This window comes from Camponotus vicinus, unplaced genomic scaffold, assembly GCF_025532165.1.
Source record: "Camponotus vicinus isolate PSW18456_S1 unplaced genomic scaffold, iyCamVici1.0 SCAF_7, whole genome shotgun sequence".
In the NCBI taxonomy this organism is placed as follows: Eukaryota; Metazoa; Arthropoda; class Insecta; order Hymenoptera; family Formicidae; genus Camponotus; species Camponotus vicinus.
The window spans coordinates 256,034-280,366 of NW_028141979.1; the positions used below are offsets into that span (position 1 = coordinate 256,034).

General features: G+C 39.8%; 1 protein-coding gene across 8 annotated transcripts; it reads right to left on the minus strand.

Moving 5' to 3' along the window:
* Window positions 1-181: 181 nt before the first annotated feature.
* Trio (trio Rho guanine nucleotide exchange factor) lies at window positions 182-20,201 on the minus strand. Of its 8 annotated transcripts, none has more exons than XM_083105364.1 (29): window positions 20,076-20,201; window positions 18,647-18,937; window positions 18,461-18,574; window positions 17,998-18,322; window positions 17,208-17,866; window positions 16,927-17,034; window positions 16,447-16,542; window positions 15,741-15,919; window positions 15,498-15,645; window positions 15,182-15,373; window positions 13,025-15,040; window positions 12,441-12,632; window positions 12,078-12,341; window positions 11,633-11,989; window positions 8,232-8,826; window positions 7,863-7,938; window positions 7,287-7,734; window positions 7,004-7,090; window positions 6,600-6,937; window positions 6,347-6,506; window positions 6,040-6,267; window positions 5,762-5,950; window positions 5,429-5,664; window positions 3,201-3,486; window positions 1,840-2,389; window positions 1,212-1,755; window positions 795-1,133; window positions 529-721; window positions 182-381 (listed from the first exon to the last, which is right to left on the minus strand). In XM_083105364.1, the coding sequence occupies exons 2-29, from the start codon at window positions 18,905-18,907 to the stop codon at window positions 274-276; spliced, it is 9,288 nt and encodes a 3,095-aa protein (XP_082961490.1). In that variant the 5' UTR covers window positions 18,908-18,937; window positions 20,076-20,201; the 3' UTR covers window positions 182-273. The 8 variants fall into 8 exon arrangements, with proteins under 8 accessions (XP_082961490.1, XP_082961489.1, XP_082961492.1 ...); XM_083105363.1 differs by lacking the exon at window positions 20,076-20,201 and adding an exon at window positions 19,778-20,039; XM_083105366.1 differs by lacking the exons at window positions 16,927-17,034; window positions 20,076-20,201 and adding an exon at window positions 19,778-20,039.
* Between the last annotated feature and the right edge of the window lie 4,132 nt (window positions 20,202-24,333).

The window sequence follows — 24,333 nt, forward strand, 5'->3', positions numbered from 1 at the left end:
CTCTTGTCTTTGCTATCAAAACCTTATGTATAAAAAATGCCCATTTAAAGCAGCAAAAGGAGACAAAATATTTCAAGAGGAAAAAAAAGAGGAATATCTTTTCTTAATTAAAACACACACACACACACACACGCGCGCGCGCGCGCGCTCACATATTGAAGTTTAAAGTAGGAATCAATAGTTAAACATTTACAAGTATATTCTGCTATTTACATATATAAATTTGTGTCATGTATTTTAAGTAACATGCTCTTATATTGCATACTGTTAGTTTTAAGAATAAAAACTGTCATTATGGTCTTGACGTAATTTAAGACAATGCGCGCGACGTTCTATAAATGCGGCCATTCTAGTGGACAGTATGGTAGCACCAGTTGATATCTAATAATAGAAAAAATAAATATCACAATTTGAAATTACTATAAAATAATTTTATAAATATCTTTGAAAGATGTACGTAAATTATTATCTGAGTGAAAAAATATATATATGCACACATATACAAAAGTTGATACACAAGGTTATTACCTTCAACCATGGCGAACCAAGACAAAACTCTGCATTCGCTCGGTCCTCACCACGCAAACGCAATAATGTTCCAAGGAGCTCTTTCGCGTCGCTGGATATCATCTCGAAATATTCATCGGGAAAACAGAAATCGCACTTGAGTATGTTGGCGGTGGTTTCTTCCACAGAATCGTCCAGAAAAGGTGACAAACCACTAATTTTCATAACATTAGGCGATATTGTGAAAAAAAGATTATAAAATATATTTGAGCAATTTTTTAGGGTACCTTAGCAGAACGTAAATAAAAACTCCAACAGCCCACATGTCGGTATAAGGACCGGTCGGTCTACCTAGCACCGATTCTGGCGCGGCAAATTCCAAATCAGCGGGAGGTGGTACAACTTCGTCGATCGGAGTCCTCACCGCTTCTCCCAAATCTATCACCTTCACCTGATCCGTCTCTTGATCGACGAGGACATTTTCCGGTTTCACGTCCAAATGCATTCGGCTGCGACAATGTAACCAGCGCAGCGCAGATAACAGCTGACCAGTGTATCGCGTAGCTATCGCTTCCGTATACTCAGTTTTCTCGCTCAGATATACAAATAACGTTGGGCCCTTGACTCTAAAAACCGAAAGAGGAAAAAGCGCTATTTAGAACGGCGCTATTTATCGAGAAACATTTCCCGTGAATAAAACTTACAGCTCCAGAACGATAGTGTCTATGCCGGGTCGAGGTGCATTCTCAAACAGGGCGAACGCTCTGATGATATTGACGTGGTGAGTGGAGGCTAGCACGTCATATTCCGCTCGCGTCAGCAATCTCGATTGTTTGTGTCGCGGAATCTGTTTGAGAGCCACCTCTTGACCCGTGCCCTTGTCTCTGGCGCGACGAACTACTCCGAATCTACCGTTACCCAGTTCGTCCAGCTCCAAATATCTACCGACGAATTGCTTGGATTCCCATTCCGCCCCGCTGTCTGCATCTAATCTTGATAAAGTCACCACGATCGACGGCGAGGTTGTTCGCCCATCATCACCCATCACACGAAAACTGTACGAAGCGTCCGGTGACACGTCCAGCACAACGGGTGGCTCATTCAGTTGTTTCGACACTGGCACCCATCGTTGCAACGGTAAAGTTCGACATTCTATGCTGCACGACGCGCTACCGATCTCTTCTTTGTCCCAATCGACTTCGACTTTCGAAGGTCCTAACGCGCGTGCCAAAGTGCTGCTCTTTCCGCCTGAGAAAAAACATGAAACCGTTTAATAATATACTATAACTTGACATATAATATGCGTTATAAATGTGCTCAACTGCTATGTACCTATGACAGACAGAGAAATTCTCGTGGAGCAGGAACCCGTTTCGCATTTGATCTGACAATGATATACGCCAGAATCCGAAGCCCGGCAACCGGTGATTTGTAAGTACACGAAGCCCATGCTCTGTTGAAACTGGTACCGATCGCTCTCTCTTATACATTGATCCTCGCCTTCTTTTCTCCAGGTGACGATCGCATGGTTGTTGCGGTCCGCATTGTGCGTTTCGACGGAGAGCCTAACGATTTCTCCGGCAGTCGCACGAATCGACATCGGGCTGCTCAGGATAGCCGGCGTCTTCTCTTCGGGCGTCGTCGTCGATTCATCGGCAGCGTGATCGTTTTTCGTAAGATCGACCATCTTTCGCGGTCGAAACGACCACGCTCGACTAATTGCAGAGTTCGAAATAAGACTCGCTGGAATCCAGAGCTCATTCTTGGTATTAATCGGGGATACCACTAGACCCGGACCATCGAGATGGGAGACGATCAATTCGTCCCCGGCATGTAACTTTCCCCAATCCGCAGCCAATCTTACGCGAGCACCTGGAACGATCTAAAGGAGTCCTCTTATTATACATATTTGACACGTGCGTCATTCAACATATTTTTTTTCATGCAACTTGCGTCGCGTCCGCCCCGCAATTTTGTATTCACCCAGAGAATGTGCGACAGAAAGACCCAGGAAGAACTTCCAGCACTGTGCAATGCATCGACAGTAGCGGCAATAATAGTAGCGGTCGTACATGTCCCGGAAGAGGAAGAAATAACAGCGGTAGTAATGTCATCGGTTTTGACAGATGATCGATGTAATGTAGTACAGCAGAGCATTAGCAGAGGCGATATTGCGACGATTCGACGGAGTGCTAGCGATAACGTTCGTATAGCGACGACGATTGTAAAAACAATAGTATATGTATAGCGAATAAGATGTGTTAGTTGGAAAAGCGGTAACAAAGCTTGAAGAATCAAAAGTTTACAGTAAGATAAGAGCTTTTCATTTTCTAGTGGTTATTCTTCCTAAAGATATGATGTATTTTCTTTCTCGCGCGACGTATATGTCCGTATAAAATTTATCTTATTACATCAGGAGATACGTAACAACGTATGGCATTCGTAAACATTAAGATTGTTTACAATCTCAACATAGTTTTTTTTTCTTTAATAACAAAAATATGACTTATCGTCGCACCGACAGAAGATAATGTAATAGATAGCAGTAGATAGCGACAGGCATCAAGAGGAAGAAGAGGAAGGAGAGCCCCTTTGCTGCAATCATCAAGAATTCTAAATTGATATAAATGGTAACGCATGTATAAGCTCCAAAGAGCTTCAAGTAGCAAAAACCACAATCAGGATTGGCTCACCGGAATGGAGTTGTTGCGACCCGGCGAGCGTGTGCGTAAAGTATTCTTAAATCCTTCCAGGAAGTTTAGCCTACTCTTTGTCGGGCTGGGTGTACGTGGTTGCATATGATCCAATCCTCCGGTATAAGAGCGCTGCAACGTTGGCTGATTCGTCCTTATTCGATCGTTATTCTTGTCTCGGTTCGCCGATCCGGGGACTATCAGCGTCGGAGGAACCGATACGGTTGCTCGAATCACAGGTTCTGACGTGGTGGTAGCGGTGCTGGTGGTGGTGGTGGCGGCACGGCTACACGCCAGCAAATCATAAATGAAATCCAAGACACAGTACTACGCGTCGAGACTCGCGCACTTTGATGCTCGCTGATTAAGTGGTAAAACGCGTCTTCATTTTGCGTCAAATGACTTGTAATATTAAAATTTTATAGCGATCAGAAGGAACGAGTCTCGGCAGAAGCCAGAATACGGAGGAATCGATGTCGCCGGTAACTCGAATCTTTCATACGTGTCGAATAGACGAGGTTGGTGCTTAGCAACACATGGCGATAAGGTAGATGGTGGTGGGTGAATGGTTGGTTGTGATCGCGTTAGATACACACTTACTGGATTTGCGCTTTTCGCAGTACTGTGTTCTTGATAAAATTATAAAGAAAAGAAGCTCTGGTTAGTCGGATGGACGTGTATATTAAATAGTAAGGTAAGGGATATATCCATATCACAATCACTCTGTCTCTCAATCATTAATTTACAATTTTTATTCTAGACAAAATTTTTATGATTCGCGGGTCAATTATATAGCTTTGCTTTCGACTACTCTCCAATCGTATCGCGCATAATTAATATATACACAGCATACTGTCACGCCATAGTTTGTTCACAGACTCGCGAGCGCGCGCTTGCTTTTGTAAACGTTATTAAAATTATTATAAATATATTGCGTATCTTCATATATATATATATTATTACGACGTTATTAATACATCGCACTCGCAGCGCGTTTTTTCTTGTGTCATATCGTTACAAGTCGCATGTGTGTAGATGTAAATGTATACGTAAACAACAAAGTACGCCCCCATTTGTGTGCGTGCATACAATATACGCGTAAAATGCATGCGCATTGGAACGGATCTCGGCACACATTTTATAGGCTCCGATAGACTCGGATAGTCAAGTCTAGAGGAATAGTACACGTTAAGGAACAGGTGAATAGATTTGGATCCATTAAACGATAAAAAGAGTTTATCAACTCTCGCATGCTCGCGGCGATCTAAACCACTAAAGTATATATATTATATAAATATAAATATATATATATATATATATATATATATATATATACTTTCGTGTATATATATATGTATATCTGATGATACAGAACGGTAATCGAATTCTACAATCGTTTCGAGACGTCATCGAATATGAAAAGATATATATTATATTTATATATTTGTATATTCCAAAAGTATTGCATTGCTTTTTTTGATGACAGTTTTCAACAAAAATTTAGACATCATTTACAATTTTAAGATAAGATTATCTAGTCGTGATACATGAAAAATTTATTTTTATCGCTGCATATTCGTATTTTACTAGGGAGAAATTATTTCCGTCCAGCAATGTGTCATTAAAAAATAATGCAGCACTTTTGTGTAACACCCTGCATATACTTCTCTGTATATGTCTGTCTGTCTGCATGTGTGTGTGTGTGTGTGTGTGTGTGTATAAACCGTATTTTATTTCTTATTAGTTGATAGAAGAGTAAAAGTTTTTTTTTTTACAGTATCGTATAGACGTTCTTATAAGCTTCCGCACGGAAATATTTAGTCGAATATTGAATCGTTATACTACAAAAGCAAGATATCATCACCAGATACGTAAAGGTAATTCACAGAAAAGGAATGTGAGAAAAATGACTGGATACGTGCACATTTTTTAGCATGTGATATTATAGGCACTAAAATATATTCAAATACGCTAAAAAGTAGTCGTTTAATTTTCGACAAATGGGTGAAATTGGTGCCAAAGGGCGTAGAGGAAAGCAGGCGATAAGACGTTTGTAGGAAACGACTGACGATTATCTAGCTCTTATGGCCATTATGTTTGTGTGTGTGTGTGTGTTTGTGTGTCCCTTTTCATATAAAATATACAAAAATATGTCGGAACGAATATTCACAGATTGAATATTAAAAGAGAGTGTGTAAGTTCAATGTGTCAAGTTTAGAAACGCTTACAGTGGATCTTTGGTAAGTTCCTTCTGGTAGGCAATCGGTGACTGTATCGCCTTGAGAAAGTCGCGCTGAGTTTGCAGGATGGCAGTGATCGTGTCTACCCATTCCTGCCTGCGCGGTCCGCTACTTTCTTCCACTACGCTACAAGAAAATCCTAGCCCGGGCTTTCGAGGGTCCGTCGATCGGATGATAAATTTTTCCGGATCGTCATTCGAATCTTCGAGACTCATTTTGTTCACCTACATACAATGTTTGATTCGATAATGTAACAATATTGTCTTTTCCATACGACCGAAAATGACCAGAAGCAATAGAGAAAGTAATTAATTATTTTACCTGAATGTGTGCTTTATATATGTAGGCAGGATTGGTAAATTGCGTCTTCTTGCCGACAGCTTCGCTAAAGATAATATTTTGTTCGAAAAGAAAGACTTGCCATTCTCTTTCTCTCGTCGATACATTTGATATTTCCAATACTAGAAGCGGCCCGTGCAATAAGAGCTTTCCTTGCGCTGTTATTTTTCCCTGAAAAAAAAAAGTTAAGAAACGTAATAAATATTCTCTTGCTGTATAAAATTAATAAGAATAAGGGGAAAAAAGCGAGCGATACTCACGTCGAAACCTTGTAGTCTCCCAACGTCCATCATATCGTTTGCAGCTTTAGGAATAACTCGCATGACATGAGCCGCCGCTCTGAAGCCTTCGATTTCCGATAACCTTTGGGTTCGTTCAGTGAGGCGCAATGCCTCCCGTAGAAGAAGTTGATATTTTGTAATTCTTTGTACGGGTTTGATGAGCAAGTCGCAGAGTTGCAAACGATGTCCAAGTTTTTGCCTAAGTTCCTATAATATATATGTCCCGTGGTTTAAATACAGTTTTACATTTTGTTACTTGTCACTTTGTCACTTGTGATGATTTTACCTCAAAGTATGTATCTATATATTCCGACACAATGTATTCTGAAACGGGTTTATTTTGACAATAAACCACATACATGTGCAACTTGCGCTCGTAACGTTTAAAGAGAGGTCCGAGCTCTTCCGGACGTTCCAAACAACGTTCCAAAGCTTTAAGGAAAAAACTGAAAGCAAGAAATGTCAATGCAAACATGTGCGTGTGCGTATGTGTATCCGAGGATACGATTATCGAATAAAAATTTCAATGGACGACTCACTCTCTGTGCCACTCGTAGATGGCTTCTACGTTACCGAAAACCATCTTATCTTTCCCACCGCGCAAATCTTCCGGCAAAGGAATCTCGCAATCGGGATTTCGCATTAGTGCCATATATCCTTCGACTATGTGTTTCAAATCATTGACGTAATCTCTCTCGGTGTCCACTAGCTCTCGAATAACAAACTGCCGTTTGGCAATTGCGGTACTCTCCGGATCTAATTCTTCGACGGCGATCGGATTAATGGTCGCGTTACAATACTCTTCCTCGTTGCTCAACGATTTTCCGTTAGGGGTTCGCATGAGACTGTGCCTTTCTTGATTTTCTGTATGTTGCTCCTGTTAATGATATGCGTAGTACTTGGTGCAATGTACAAATCTATATCTGTCTATGAGCGAACTTACCATTCTCTCTTTTACAATCTGTTCAATCTCCGACAGATCGGCCGTCGTGGCGCCGCCATCGAGGATTTTCGTCGAACGTTCAGCGGACTATTGAAATAATAAAACGACCAAGATATACATATAAAGAATATGATAAAGAATATATATATAAAGAATACATATAAAGAATATACATATAAAGAATATGATAAAGAATATATATATAAAGAATTTGAAGACGAAAGGAATAATTAAAGAAAATTAGAAAAAACTTTTTAAGAAACGCTTAAATTTAAATGCTTACTCGTTTCCCAGGTAATTCGCTCGGTATCGTAGATCCTGATGGACCATTCGCGGCTGTCACAAGTATCGGTTCGGTTATAGGCTTCATTGGAGGAGGAAGTTCCAAATCGTCGTCGGCATCTTCTCCACCGTTTTGCTCTTGCGAACTTGTCACCGCTGTCGTATCATCGCTTTCGCATGTAACGTCCACATCCACATCGACCTCGTGCTGCTCCTCATCTTCTTCTTCTTCTTTATTAATGCCTTCCTCACCCTCTTGGGCATCGAACGTAGTTTTAGCAGGCCGATTGTGCTCGATGCCGCTTGGTAATTTAAAGCGTTTATCCGAGCTACTTTTCTTCAAAGACGGTCCAATCAAAGGAGACGATGACGTCGACACGGTTACAGTATTGGTTTTCTCCACTTTACCTTGGCTAAGTTTGCGTAAAGGCGGTGGGAGCCACTTCCGTCTATAAACAGAAATGTGCCCGTCACGATACGCGATTATCGTTGCACGTATGACATTTTAAAATAAGAGAGAGGCAGAGAGAGGAGAAGGGGAGAGATTTAGACGAGGCAGTTTTTATCAAGTGCTTACCCGCTAAAACCTCGTCTCTTGTTGCCAGGTGAATTTGTACTAGTCGTTGACCCGCTACCGTCGCTTCCGGTAGTTTCTGTCAATCAATTAAAAGCGACATTATTTTCTACTCTAACACGACGCTCCAATTTGTTTATCGGAATTGATAAGACGCGCGAGTACACGACGCGTCATTGCGCGAATCTCGCGCCAATTTGCGGTTCACCGCAACTTCCTCGTAGATCCGCGCGATTACGAGTGAATTTATTTCTCCACATGCCATGACATACGCTAAACTTACTTTGCAGTTATGGCACAGGAAGAAGTAAAAGAAGACGCGTGACAAGAGCTCGATATGTTAAACCGCGGGCTTTTTTCATTGTCATTCACCTGCGTCTTCCGATAACATCGGCGAGAGGACCGCGGACGACAGCGAGGTCGTCAACGAAGCCGTTTGCTGCGTGGCCGGGGAGATGCTAGCTGCGGTGCTCAACGATAATGCATTGGCTGTAGTCGATGATGCGACGGCAGTTTGCTGTTGCTGCTGCTGTTGCGTTTGGACGATTGCCTGATTGATTTGCTGTTGCTGCTGCTGATAATACGATGGATGATGATGCGATTGTTGTTGTTGTTGTTGTTGTTGTTGTTGTTGTTGTTGTTGATGATGATGATACTGATGCGATTGTTGCTGCTGCTGTTGCGTGGACGCTTTTCTGGACGGCGAAGTTTTACAGGAAGCGGTCGGTGGCTGTTTCAGAGCACTGGTGGGCACCAGACCCTCCATGGGAGGCTCCGCTTGTCCTGGCGTGAGCGGTAAACGTACCAGAGTCCATTCACCGGTGTTGGGAACCCCGGCGGGAGTGGTACCGGTGCTATTGCCGTTCTCCAACACCTCGACCTGCTGCCCTTTCGTCACGCTGAGTTCTCTCGAGCCTGGCGCCGCCATATGATCGGCGACCACCCACGTCATTTCGACTACCCCGGTCTGAAAAATGGACGTTAGAGGATCCTCGATAGATTTGGCCCATTGCGGAAGTGGCGAATCACGCTCGATACCACGCGTTAGATACCAGCGATAGATCGGGGGCGGATGTAGAAAGGGATAATTAGTCGAGTGTGATGCATCTATAAGTGCGCGCGTGCGTGAAAGTAACGGCGGAAGGTGGAGGAGAGGTAACACAGCGGGCGGAGTAGCGTAAAGAGGGTGGTAGGATATACCGAAAGCAGGGAAGCAAAACGAATAGGAAGAGAAGAGCTGCCCTCTCGTGCTTACGCAAGCGTAGACCGGGTCGATACGATCGTCCTCCTCCTCTCTGTCGGTCTCGGACAACCACTCTCGCTGCGAAGGACCGATTGTCTTTGAATTTGCGGATCGACGGAGCGAGATTCGATTACTGATGCACGAATGATTCTGATCGTCGGCGAGATCAGTGTCAGCGAGTGTCTCTTTCTCTCCCTCTCGCGCGCGCGCCCTTTTACGACGCTTTTAAATCGCACGCACGATTCCGGCGTTTTGAAAATAGCTTATGTCACGACACGACGGTCCTTTGACGTTACTATAAATACCGTGCGTGTGCGCGCATATTGTATCGCGGATGTGTACGTTTACCGTGTTTAACCGCCAGTGTGGTGGTGTCTCTCGTCGCTGCGAAAGACGCGCAATTGTTTGCCGGACGTGACCGCGAATGGTCCCGTCCGATGCTTCGCCCGCTTTTCCTATACATTCCGCGATCCAAAATAGAATTTTCCACGTGCCAAATTTTCTCACAGTATCGTCAGCTCGCACCGCGTCGCGCCACATCGCGCAAATTACTAAATTTAAGAAAGAAAACAAGGGAAATGGAAGAAAGATGATAAAAAGAAACGAGAGAGATTATTAGATTATCGCGTTATCGCTTCGAGATATATAAAATTTTATATTATTTTACTATTTTCTCTCTTGCAAATTTCCAGATAAATCGCGTCGATTCGCCATTCGAATCAATCTCTTCGAGCCCGCATCTACTTCTACATCTCCAAAAGCCTCGAAAAGATACATGTAATTTATCGATTAATCTATCGTCACAATCTCTCCCCTTACGACAGAATTTTCATTTTAATAACTTTTCGATTTCTTGGGAAAAGATCAAAAATACTCGACGAGTAAAGAAACGATTTAATCTTACGACTCGCGAAGAAAAGGATTATCCGACGAGAGAAACGATCGGTCTTATAGGTAGGACAGGCAGGTATCGCAAGGATACGATAGTACCTGGGTTAGGGAAGGTTGACGGCGCAGAAGTCGAGCCTGGAACGAGCTTGGCGTATCGATGGTATGTTGTCTGGAGAGGGCCGCGTGCGGCGGTGTCGCCGAGCCCTGACGGAACCACGGCAAGGAGATCTTTCTGCGCGCCTTCTGGGCGATCGTCGCCGGTTTCCCAGCCGGTGACGTCATGACGTCAATTCGCCGGATCGGTACGGTTTTCACACAACGCGCGAACGCAACCGTAGTATAGAGAAGGAGGAGAGAAACGATGCGTTTAGTAGGGCATTATTACGCGCGAAGCACATCTTTCTACGTACGACGACGCTTAATATATTTGCCATCGCCGATGGTTTAGTCTCGCGTTTCTTGTCGCGTTTTTTCTCTTCTTCTCCCTCGTCGACAAAGTCGGGGCATTACCGATTCGCTCATCGACGTCTCGCAATCAGTCGCGTAGATCCTCGAGCGGATCCATGCGACCCGGGAGTCGCGCCCGTACTGATCGTCGGCCTCTCGACCGTGCGGAGTGACGAGAGATTATAACTAACCCAACCCAACTTGCGCGCCCCACCCAACCCTGCGCAAGTAGTGGCCTCCGTGGCCTCCGTGGCCTCCGTGGCCTTCCCCGTGTCGTATCGCCATCCCTGTTGCAGGTGGGGAAGAATCCGTAAGAGATGAGACGGATCGCACAGCGCGCTCGAGCAAGATGATTCGGGAAGAGCGGATCGTTTCGATAACGAGAGAGTTCAATTTTTTTTAATTCTACTCCAAAGGAGGATATATTTACATGGTCTGGATTCTGGGGAAAAATGTAAAGGTTGAAAGTAAAAATAGATGAAAAATGATTGATTGACTTTTCATATAGGATAGATCTCGGAATTTCATCTCAATTGTAAATCATTTAGTTAATATCGATTTAGTTTTTCTCTCAAAAATGAGATGCAACAACACTTGAATAATCTATTTCTTACAGCTAGATAGGAGATCTAGAGATTTTTTACTTTAGATATATATGTATATAAAAGATAATATATCTAGTATCTCTCTTTACATTGCAAAATGATGTTATCAAGGACAAGAATTTAATTTTGAATTACTTGTAAAAAAACTCATATTTCGATATATATATATTAGAGTTAAAAAGGAATTGTACAATAAAATATTAGATAGTAGAAATTTTTTTTATAATTACATTATTCTTTTAATCTACAAGAAAATATCGAAAAGCAATCCAAAATTTTCTTAAGTGAACAGATTCTTTCTAAATATGATAAATATATATATATATATATATATATATATATATATATATGTGTGTGTGTGTGTGTGTGTGTGTGTGTTTGTGTGTGTAAGCAGTAAATATGACGATATTTTCTCATTGAATATAAAGGAGAATAATTATTAAAATGTAATTATTAAAAAAGCTCATGCTCCTATATTTTATTGTACAATTTCTTCTCAACTCTGATTCAATTAACTTACAAATTTTATAAATCATATAAAAATAAATTTTGATAAAAAAAATTATAATGAAAAGATTATACCTTACCTTATCGGAATCCGTGGTATTAGTCGAACCAAAGGAAGCCAATGAATTTCTATCGAGATTCTCCACACTTTCATCCAAGGACGCGCATTCTTCCAAATCTCTGCTGGAGCGTTGACTGGAGCTCTTTTTAGCGGGGCTCTTTGGCATATTTTTGCCCAAAAATGTTTCCTGTATTACTTCGCGTAACCTCATCACCCACAGCTGCTTCGCATCCATCGAATTCGCCCGCAACACTACGCGAGTATCGCTCGTCGGTGCTCGTCCTGTCCATACCGCAAATTTGCATTCGTCGCCTTCGATATGCTCGGTTACGCCCAATTCGGAGGTCAATAAACGGTTTTTATAAACATATTTTACCTAAATAGATATAGACAAATTAATATATAATATATAATATACAATATAAGAGTTTATTTTAAATCTAAAGATTATTATACGCGCGAACCTTTCCGGCAGAATCTTTGACTTCTTTTGTGAAGAGAAGGTACAATTCGAAAAGAAATATGTGGCGATCTCTTCCCTTCCTAATCAATTGTTTCGGGTCCCATACGGTGAACGAATCTTGCAGTACAACATCACCGAGTGCATCTGTACTAACATCGCAACCTTCCAATAGACTTAAGTGTAAGGCATCGTTAGCTTTTTTAGGCACATTTAACATCACTTCTAACCCTTCTTTTATTTCGCCCTGTCCCTCTTGGCAACAAGCCTAAAGTGAAAAAGAAACAACAAAATTGAAATATATATTAAAATTAAATAATTTGAGATGTACTCCTTTCCTTCTCTCTTTCTACCTCCTTACATATACCTGTAAGTCCTTAAGTAGCAGTTGATATTTTGTAATTCTTTGTACAGGTTTGATTAAATATGCAGCAATGGGATGTTCTACTCTATACTTTCTCTGCAATTCCTCAAACCACGTTCCACCGTGCGTTACCAACAGCTGATTGCTCTCGGGCTTATTTTTACAATAGGTTACGTACATGTCGAATTTAGGTGCCTGTATGGATTATTAAACAATATATATATATATATATATATATATATATATATATATGTATGTATGTATGTATATGTATATATTGTTACGCGCCCAGATCGTTACGGCCCTGCCGTTGTTCGAATTCCGAGTCAAGAGATTGTTTACAAACAACGACGGTCATTTGAGCTTGGATCCTATCAAACTGAGCAGACGCGTTTTTATCCACAGCCTATTTTGAGAATACTCCGAGTTCTTGTTGTGTATTATCTTGTTATTCACATTAATCCGGACGACAGGGCCGTGGCGATCCGGGCACGTAACATTATATATATATACATACATACACATGCAACATGTGTGATAGAAAATTGTACTTTTGTAGAAATTATTTTATAATATATATTACTCACCCATACTACAAAGCAATGTCCAACGTCTTCCGGCATGGTCTCGTACTTTTCTAGTTCGCGTAGAAATACATTGCTATGAAACTGATGTATCTCTTCTATATTACTGAAAATTATCGATTCACGGCTTTGTAAACCCAACGGAACATTTCCCTTTCCGCATCGCGTTTCGTCCAGAAAGCAACGAATACAAGTTTCCAAGTCTTTTACGTACGTACGCTCGGTTTGCAAGAGTTCAGCCATAATAAATTCTTTTCTTCGCGCGGATCTTCTCTTCTCTTCGTTCAATTCTTTGAGGTCTTTACCTTTGATTTTCTCCTCCAGCAACGGATCCGAATTACGGTCGATGGAGAGATCTTTGTGTCCCTCGTCGGATTGAATACCGAGATCATCTTCGATTTGAGTCTTGTAGCAATCCATTCGCGCGCTAAAGTCTTTATATCGCTGATCGACCTCGGCGACCGCCTGCTTGATCGCCGCGGCATGAGCGTGACCTCTCTCGACCAAATTGTCAGCGAGTTGAATCAACAATTTTACTCTTTCTCTAGTTTCTTTTGCCGCGCCTTTAAATTCAATGTGCTCTTGCAGCAATTGTTCATTTTCAATGCGATTTTTACCGACGTTGGTGTGCGTCGCTAGATACAATTCTCCAGTCTCCTTTATCCACTCGAGTGCCTGTTTTGCACTACGTTCAAACAAAACGTATTGATGACATTGATCTAAGCGCTTTTTTCGTTGAGTCCAATACTCGAGTACTTTGTTTTCCTTACTGACCAATTCCTCGAGAATATTTTTGACTTTATTCGCGGAACCGGCGCTATTAGCGTGGTAGCTGTAAAATTGTAGACTACGATTGATATACTTTAAGAACGTTTCCCCGGTTCGTCGTACTAGCGTACACGCTTTTAGAAAGGCTTCCTTTTGTTCCTGATGTCTGGTAATATTTGCCGGTATTCCGGAGGCCTTTTCTCCGTCGGCACACCAGTCCTCGTCTACATTGTATTGTACCTCTAAACTGTCGAGAACCGAACGTACCGAGTCCACTGTTTTGTAAAAGTTTAAACTGGCGGTAATCAATTTATGTCGTTCTTCCGCACAAGTCACTAGTTGTTGCCACCGTTTAGTAACGTCTTCCGCGACTTCTCTAATACTCTTTGGGTCGTAATGATTCCCGCTTATTAAAGAGTCTGCCTTATGCTTCACTTGCACGGCAGATGCATGAGTATTCGTTATTGCGAGTTGGAAATGATAGTGTTCTTTTCCTAGTTGTTCGGCATCCTCGAAATCATCCGGTATCCTAAGCGAAGCCAATAATATCGATTCGCCATTTCGTATCCATTTGATTACGTGAGAAGCGTCCGTCTGTAGCTGTAATAATTGAGAAGCTTGTTCCAATCGTACCCGTCGCATTTCCGCGAGATCTTCCGCGTCCAATTCTCTCTCGTTTAGAAATTCGAGAAGCACCTGTACTCGCGCTGCGGCACTGTGCTGACCATCCGCCATAATACATACTCCCGCTTCTTCTAAAACTTGTGCCAATTCTTGACCACGATGAAGTATTTGAAAAGCGGTATTCTGCATGTGAGCAACTCCATCATTATGCACACGTAGCAATTGCTCGGGAGAGCCTTCTCGCGGCGGACCTTGCAACTCCTGGGCCCACATCTCCAATTGACCGCTCGCCTCCAACGCGTCTCGTTCAAAGACGCGTAATCGCAGGCATAGTTCCAGTCTTAATTTTTTCGTAGCCCACAAATCCTCCAATTCTTGTCGCAAGCTCGCCAATCTATCCAAGGCTGACTCTACCGCCGATATCGAGCCTGTTGTGTCAGGCGCATCGGTCGCTTCGCGAAGTTCTTGCAGTAAAGCTTCGCCTTGGGCTATCGTCGAAGCGCACGCTTCCAGACAAGACGATCTGTGCTGCGCGCATTGTTCCAATAATCTTTCCGCAGTCTCCAGATTCTCTGCCACTTCGTCCTGCTGCATTTCTTGACGTAATTCATCTACCCACCCAATGAGCTGCAAAGTAAATCTACATTAAAAATGGCATCGTACATGCATGTGTGTATATGCAAACACACACATACACACGCGTTTTTTACAGGCTACCGCACTTGGTGTAAACACCCCTACGCATCGCGATAAATGATAAAAATATACCTCCTTCTCGTGAGTATAAAATACTACTGCTAGATCTAATCTGCGACGTCGTTGCTCGACTCTCGCTGCAAAACTACTGACATGAGCCTCCAATTCTTGCGCCACTGCGTATATCTCATCGGGTGCGCATTCACCCGTATGAGCGAGTTCTTCGGCAGCGGTCAACAGTTTGGTTGCATTTGTATATGTATTCTATAAATAAACAATATAAAATATTCATTAAATCATTTTTAGTAAGAATTGTAAGTACAATGTGATATTATATTGTAAAAGATAATATAATAATATATATAATAGTAGTAAAATATAAAATTACCTGTGCAACATTTTCAAAATGTTCATGACTTTTTTGATAAACGCGTGCTTTCTGCAGATTACGACCTACACCCGTATTTTTTCTAATGAACACTTCGCCGTGATTCGTCAGCCAATCGAGAACTTGCTTTACATCTTCTTGAAACAGTCTAAAAATCATAATTGTATGCATTGAATAGTCTAAAAATCATAATTATATGCATCATTAGCCATATAATAATACATGTAAGTTTTATTTTCATACTTTAATGCGAGCCGTTGATGAAGCTTGACTTTGCGAGCGTGCCAACGAGCTTCCAACGCTCTATGATGACCAAGAATTTGATGAATGACAGCCAAAACATGGGATGCACCTTCGCTGTAATCAGCCGCCGGATTGCCACTCGTGCCAGTATGACTATCGATATTGTGTCCGTCTTGACCCTACATAAATCAAATATAAATTGTGATATCATAATCACTTTGAAATGCTGATCGTTAATCATTAGTTGGTTAAATAATGTTGCATGCATCCCAATCTCAATATCTCATTAAATAATAATCTAATAAACTTTATATAGACTATAACGAATGTGATTATAGCATAAGCATATATTTATATATACATATGTATATTAATCTTACCAAATAAGAGCAATTATATAGAACCCCTATTTTTTATCCCATGCAAGGAATTGCAGTTGAATTAAAAGAAGAAATATAATTCTTAATGGAAAGGAATAAAGAAAGAACTTGCTATTTTCTTCTCACAATTACAATTTTATGAATATTTTTTTGATGAACTTAACAATTAATAACTAATTGCCCGTTTTTAATCGTTACTCTTATATTAACAATTAAGTTATTTTCTAAAAAGGATGACATACAAGAAAATAATAATAAAAAAAAACTTTAACATAAAAAAAGAAAAAAACAACAGTAATTGTTCCTATAAACACCAATTAACGTACATGTTTTCTGGCGACATGATCAATTCCTTGCGGTTGATTACAGACTTGCACAAGATGATCCAGTTGATAAAGAAGCTTCTTACTGGTACTATGCACCTAAATAAGAATTTTATGCAATCCCGCTTGAGAAACATTCGTATATACAATATACAATATTTGTGTCAAAATTTATTTGGATCAAAGTGTATGTATGGTAATAATTTAAAGTATTTTTATCAAAGTTGAAATTTTTCAGATAAGAACATAACAGTTAAAAACTGTAGACTAAGAAATACCGATAATGACGAATAAATAAACGTGCGCCAGTAAAAAAAACCTATTGGAGAATACTGAGACGCGCCTGGGTTATAAAAAGAAAATTACATCAAATGTTAATTATTGCAGAGAATTTACAGATAGATATTTCCAGTAGCACCCAAGTACCAAGCGAGTAATGAATTCCATTGCCTGAAAGCTTTAAAAATTGAAAATTTCTCGTACATAATCGACGCGAAATGTATCCAACCCTGAAGAACGGGCGTTCACATTATGACATACTTGCAGCATTGTACCTAGGCCGCTCAATAATGCTTGATATGTATTGTAAACCTGTTAAATATCAAATAAACTTACAGTACACATAAAAAAAGATGTATAAGGTAAAGATTAGGTTGATTTATAACGCAAGGATAACTTCGTCCACTGTGCAAACTTGTAACAGAGTTAATTATATCGGATAAAATATATACATGTGTATGTTAAGAAAATAGGGCAAAATTTACCTCTGTATATGCCTGACACATTGCCTCGTAAAGAGTTTGATGCTGGCGAATATGAGACTCGAGCACTGGAATTTCGTTGGGCAGATTGCTAATTTCGCACGCTTGGCTCCAACCAGCTACATTGTCAACATACTGTTCTGCTTTATGGTGAAACACTACACTTAAACTAAGTACCGCGGTACGTTCATCGAGACCCGCGGCAAATTCCTTCCAAGCTCGATCCAGACGACCCGCCACTGCTCGTACATGTCCAGCCGCGTAATGTTGCGTCTCCAATAATTTACCAGCCATTGTGAGGATTTTATTTATATTCACGTAAACATTCATCGAACTCATGGTAAAATGTTTATGTTCCTCCTGCAAATTCTTGGCCAACTGATACGAGCGACCAATCTCCACGTAACTAGCAAGAAACGCCTCTCGATTGTGACAAATCCAATCAAACATTTTCTCGCAATCCTGTTCAAACAATCGTAGCTGAAAGCACTGATCCAGTTTCATCTTCTTAATGTGCCACAATTGTAGCAGATGCTGTTGCGCGGCATGCACGGAATCCAAGTGCTGAATAACCAAAGTAGCCAATGCTCGTCCGTCGGAGTCCGCGCAACTTGCCGCGCCATTGTCGATACTTCCTCCCTCTCCCCCAGTTGCTGTTGCACCTGAAAACACATTTATACGCGTTACATTGCACTGTGTAAATTTCAAAAACTTTAAGTTTGTTATTTTTATTAACGAAGAACAAAATAATTGTACGTCTATAATAAAAAATAGTTGAGAATCGTGAACTAACTATTATTAAATCGCTGAAGCAGACGTTGTCCAACAACTTCGATATCTTCCACTGGAACTTTCATGATTTTCTTTTTCATTTCGTTATGTAGATCAATGCCATGCTTAGCTCCCGCAACATCGTCAGCAAAATCATTTCGACTGAGATCCTCTTGCAAGTCATCTAATCGATCGAGAAGATCAGCCGCTTGCCATGTAAAATCTTCTACAACTAATCTAGTATCGATCCATTGAGCATGATCATATTGCAACGATCCATCTAAATCTGCAGTGAGTTGAGAAGGATCTATAACTTTTACAAGAGCTTCTAAGCTAATTGTATTAATCTGAAAATAAGCATATGAAAATAAACATATTTGACGCTTGTTTGGAAAATTTACTTAAAAATATTTGCAAAAAAAGAAACGATGGTTTAAACACAAATAGTTGTTTTTAGCATATAATATACTTTGACATATACTTACTTCAAAATTATATTTCTTCTGCTTGCCTAGCGAAGTTCTCTGTTTCTGCCAAAAGTTTTCTGGTTTAATGAGAAAAGCGACATGAACTGTACGGTGGAAATGCTCGTGTAATACCTAAAAAAATTTTTACGTTGATTCCGATATTCTATGCTTGAAATAAATAACGTTCATTCGTTTGTCGACAACCTTCAAGATGGGTTTGACCGAGTCCCAAGTAGTACCGCGCATATCCACAATTACGGTAAATCGTAGGCCTCTAGCTTCATCGCTCGGAATAGCAAATAGATATTGTAGGAGACGTCTATAATCTTCGGGTTTCGCGCGTTCGCGTCTCGGCGTACTTGGAAACAGAAGCACGGGGCCCCCTCTGCGATCTCGTCCACCTGGTAGTATCGCCAAACGTTCTTGCAACAATGGCAATACTTCTGCCGCTCGTGTACCATCCATTATTCTTACTTTTCGTTAAACTGTCATGACCTGTTTACATTAATAGAGACAATATATCAATTATTAAAATGAGGCATAATGTACGAATATCGATAACGAATCTCACGTGTGATCTTCAATCAAAACCGCGTCAACCTCTCTGTCAAAGTCTCTAATAAAAATAGTTGTACAATTATAAATTTTGGCTCAACTCCAAAATATCGGCTATTTAAACGAATTTATCCATATATAGTCTCTAGAGAAATAAAGGACGAACTGTAAAGAGCGAATCGCGCTCAGCCTTGCAAATGCATTCGATGCAAGTCAAATTCAAGGTCACATGTACACCTACACAAATATATCACTAGAAATCTGCATTCCATATATATTTCTACCGCGATACTATTCCTTATAGGAAAACTCGTCGGTGCCGCGATATCGGTGCGAGACGCGACGAGCGTTGTTTAGCAGCGTGAAAGCGCGAACGCGACGAAATAGCTAAGGTAGCATCTCGTCCCTTCCCAGTCCTCTGTCAAAATACTATCGCGACGCGACGCGACGCTATTCAGAGGCGGACGGGCAAATTAGCGATAGGCGTGTATCTGGCACGCGACGATAAAATAAAATATTATAGAGAAATTACGCACACGCACGTATCGCGCGCACAGCAACATCAATCGTCTTATTTCTTCTAGAGGTGACAGATCAGATACGCCTGTCGCAGATATGCCTACGTCAAACGAATGTTTTCAATGCGACTCTATCGTTTTAGCAGGCAACGACGTTACTTTACGATAACGTCGTTAGACGCGAACGAATCGTCGCGTCTGACATTCCGTTGGCGTGCGCGAGAAATCGCGATAAACGAAAAACTCGGTGCGTTTCTCTTACCCGTAGAAAATCCGGTTACGGCGACTCCAGCGTCCTTGTCCCTCGTCGTCGCGTTATCGGACGCGAATTTCTCCGCGAGGACAGACTACCGAGTTCATATTGTCGTTTCATCGACACGGTTAAAATCACATCGGGCGATCGTCACGCGAATAAAAGTCCGAGATCACCGCTGCCATGTTCAAATGATGAGTTTTCAACAGCTTTGCTCGCCAATACCGTCCGAGGGGACAGCACGAGTCGTTTTACGCTTTACGCGAGAGATGTATGCATGCATGCGTGTATGTACCAGAGTATGTACCTATTTGCAATTTCGTCTTATCTAGGCCATGGTCCACTTGGCGATCGTAACGATCGTGGAATTATTTCATCCTTGCCGTTCACCAAAAATTCAACAAAGACAAAAACGATGCTCACGTGCGTCGCGATTTGCGATCGCCAAATGGAACCTTGCCCCTGGCGAATACCTTTTTGAACGAAGACTGCTACTTTCGCATCTAGGTGTTTCTACATCATGACTGTTGATTTGACATTTTTTCTAATAATTAGTTTGATAAACGGTCGACTAATGTCACATTGAATATGATTATAAATATAAAAACAATTCAATCTAATATATGTATTACGTACATAAATTTTTTCTTTTCCTGTTTGCTGATAAATTTCATTGCCATTTCTCTCAAAGCAATGTCACGATGCACGAATATCTAGACGCGATGCGTTCGATTCGAATATCGAAGCCATCTTCAAGCGTAAAGAATTTCTGACATCGGAGTGATCGATTGGTTCTTGAACATTGGTCTGAAGTTTAACGAGCGATTCCCACCAAGGGAAAGAAACCAAAGTTTAAGTTGGCGGCAATTTCTTTGAATTTAAATTTGATTTCAGCAAGAATGTCTAGCTTTCTTTAAAAAATAAAATAAAAAAAACAACAGATATAAAATAAAATATTTTATTGTTGTATTAAAAAAAATTTGCGTCGACTTATATTTTACACCAGGCACACATTACACGTTTTGTCACGTACGGTTCGAATCGTCGTACTCTTTTCCAGAAAAAATGTCATTTATACCATTACACCATTTGTAAATATAAAATAAAACTAGATACGATATTAAACATTCTTTTAACGGAACTTTGTGTCGCTGACAATTTAACCAACGTAAATCCATTTCCATGTATAATTCAGTTTCCAACATTAACGCCGTATGATGTGAATAACAAACATCGCTCATTCTTTGCGTCAGTGTAATATCAGCGTCTTTAAATGTCTCCAACAAATTATTGCTGGAAATTAATTCGGATTTCGAGGTGTCTGTGAGGAGATTCTTACACGTGTCGCATCCCTTGATACGCGAATTATTTAAAATTTTCGTTGCAATAATGTTGCAAATGTTACGATAATTATACGCTTCCTCCAAGAATGTCGTTTCTATCTCCAAGTCTAGCATGTGCGCATCTTTCGACCAGCTGTTATTGTCTCTATTTTTTGGTCTACAAATAAATTCCTTTAACGTGAACAATAACGACCCGTCTACTTTATTCTCGCTATTATTTTCTATGGTACGAGGTAACGTCAAATTGTTAATCAACAATGTTTTAAAAGAGTTTTCAAATTCTGCACACGTGGGATTGGCATTTCTTATGCCAAAGGATCTAATTTGCTTGAAAAAGTGTCGAAGAGAATCCTGATTTAAAATTCGAGGTTTCAAATATTTAAATTCATATGTTTTTTTCAGAATTATCCATAATTTGCAGAAACCTTGTACAGTAGAGATCCAATTTTTCAAAATAATTGAATCTTTTAATTGATTCTTGTCCGTTGTGTCAACAAACCGCATTCTTCGTAGTCTTTTTATTGCTCTCTTCCAAAATGGAAAATGTAGACTGTTGTGCGAAACGGCGACTCTTAATGGTTTCTCCGGCTTCAACGTGTGTCCGTTTACAGAATCGAATAATCGGTCAAAAAAGAGTATTATATCTGCGGTATCGCATCCTTTTTTCGTAGGCATTTTTAACGGTCCGCAAATTGTATTCACGTGTCCTGCACAAAAATGAGAATATTACAATTATTAATTTTTTTTTCTTCAACATATCTTTTTTGTTAAATTTATATAAATATACCTTCCAGTTTAGTATGATGGTGTATGAATGCGCCCATTGTCATACTCAAAACTTGTATAGCATTTGTATTTTTAACTTTTTTTTTCTTCACTTTACTTTTTATTATATGCTCCGCGGTAATTTTCGGCATTAATCGATACGTGCTATGAGTCAAGTCCATATGATAAGCTTGTTCAATAATCTCCCATGAAGCAAATTTTCGTTTTTCTCCTTCCACACGATCGAATTCAAGATCATTATTTAATAAATTATTACGTACGCTTTTAATAAGATGTGGTGGATCGTACAATGGGATTATATCTTGATTATTTATCGTTATGTAGCCATCTAAAACATACAAAATATTTAATAAATTATTATATTTTTTATAAATTCTTACAATATAAGCAATATAGTCCGCAGACGATAATCATTTGATGAAAAGTACACTTACAATATAATTGTCCTCGTTTTGATTTTAGTCTCGCCGAATCTAATTTCAATTTATTTATAGCCATAATGTTCCTTTTTTCATCATTACATATAAAGGCTACTAGATATAATCCACTGTCAATTATAATTTTAGCAATATCTTTAATCCATTCTATGAGTTGATTAGTTTTTATGGCACCATCGTAAAAGTAATACGCTAGCGGAAATTTCCATCCATTTTGTATGCCACGCACCATAAAAACTAGCGCGTGATCGGCAAACCGTGCACTCCTCTGTTTTCCAAAGTCTTCAAAACCAAGAATATGCTTCTTTGTCGCATCATAATCCAAGTGAAGTTGCAATAACATTTCATCCCACATTAAAAAACACACTTTATCTCTCTCCTTCATTAATCTTACTTGCTTTTTTAAATGTTGATTCACAAATTTAATTGGACCTGGGTGAATGTTAACTTTTTGAAGTAAAGATTGTAATGTGCACATGCTGGGCAAATTGAAAACTTGTGACAGATATTCATAACTTTTATTGGATTGTTTCATGATAGGTAAAGCTGCAATCTTCTCATCTAATGTAAAATTTTTATCCTATAGATAAAATTAGATTAGTTTGTCAAAAGTTTTCATTATGTATCGTGTAATGATACCCGATGTAATTTTTCATTTACATACCTTAGGTGCGTATCTTGTTCCTTTTATTTGCATTTGCAAAAATGTTCGTTCGACAGATGTTAACGAAGACAGCAGCTTTTCTATCGCAGGACTCTTGCTATATTGCTTGGCTTGCCTTATACGCTCACGAAATGATAGCTGTCTCTTTACGACAACTTCTTGCTTCTTTCTCAATATGCAGGATAGTTTATATAACTTCCACATTTTTGGTGTAAACTTGTGAAAGTGCTTCTCTTGCAATACAGTATGCAAGTCCAATAAACTGCATGTTGTATTTTTTGCTAATGGAGATTCCAAAGAATCCTCGAAAGAATTTATCGAATTAATTGTGTTTTGCGATACTTGCCCCATAGATTCTTCCTCTTCTATTATCTCTATTATTTCAATTTCTTCCGTATGAACAGTTGCATTTGTATTTGTCGTTTCAGATTCTCTTATTATCGCATTCGTCTTGATATTATTATTAGTATTATCTACCTTACTGTTGTTGTTGCCATTATCTGGTAGATGCAACGATGGTATAACACCAGGTTTTAATCTTCGTAATCTGTATGTCGCTTCATAATCGCTATCCGCAAAATGTCTATAACATACAACGCATTTTCTCAATTGTTCATCGGTTAAGTCTCGAATATTCTCCGAGTAAATAGCTTTTTTCCATTTATTCATCATGGTTACATCTTTGGGGAATGTGTGAGAAGGTAGATTCACCCCTGTAGAGCATCCTGAAACGCAGCAATGTCTACCCATAACCTAAAACGATAAAATATATCGTTCCAATCACTTCTTTAACCGAACATATTCTTATCCTAACATATATACCTATTGTAGCTGCTGATAGTGAAACGTATATGCTGACTAAACTTGACCCAGCTTGATAAAGCAACAGTTAAACGAAAAAAACGTGGACAAAACACGACATTTGCGCGCTTAGCGGAGACAAGAACCAAAGAGAGGTTTCAAGTTTCCATTAGAGCATTAGAGTATATACAAAAGTACTGTATTACCGGCAATATTTCGCCAATAATACAAACTCGTTATACGACACATGTAATATCTCTCTTTTATTATATTTGACTATATTTGGTATGATATTTGTAAATCATTTTTAATTAGCTATTATTATAACATACATTTTATTTTTTGCTATCTTTATTTTATATCTTATGGGATATCTTATAGGCTATTTTATAAGATATATTTTACTTGTTTAATGTCCAAACAAGATGTATGATTGAAATTAAGTCTCTATTAAGTAAAATTCAAATTTTCCCGCTAAACAAAATTTAAATCTCCGATAAATAAGGGTACGGTCCGGGAGACGCTCTGAATGCT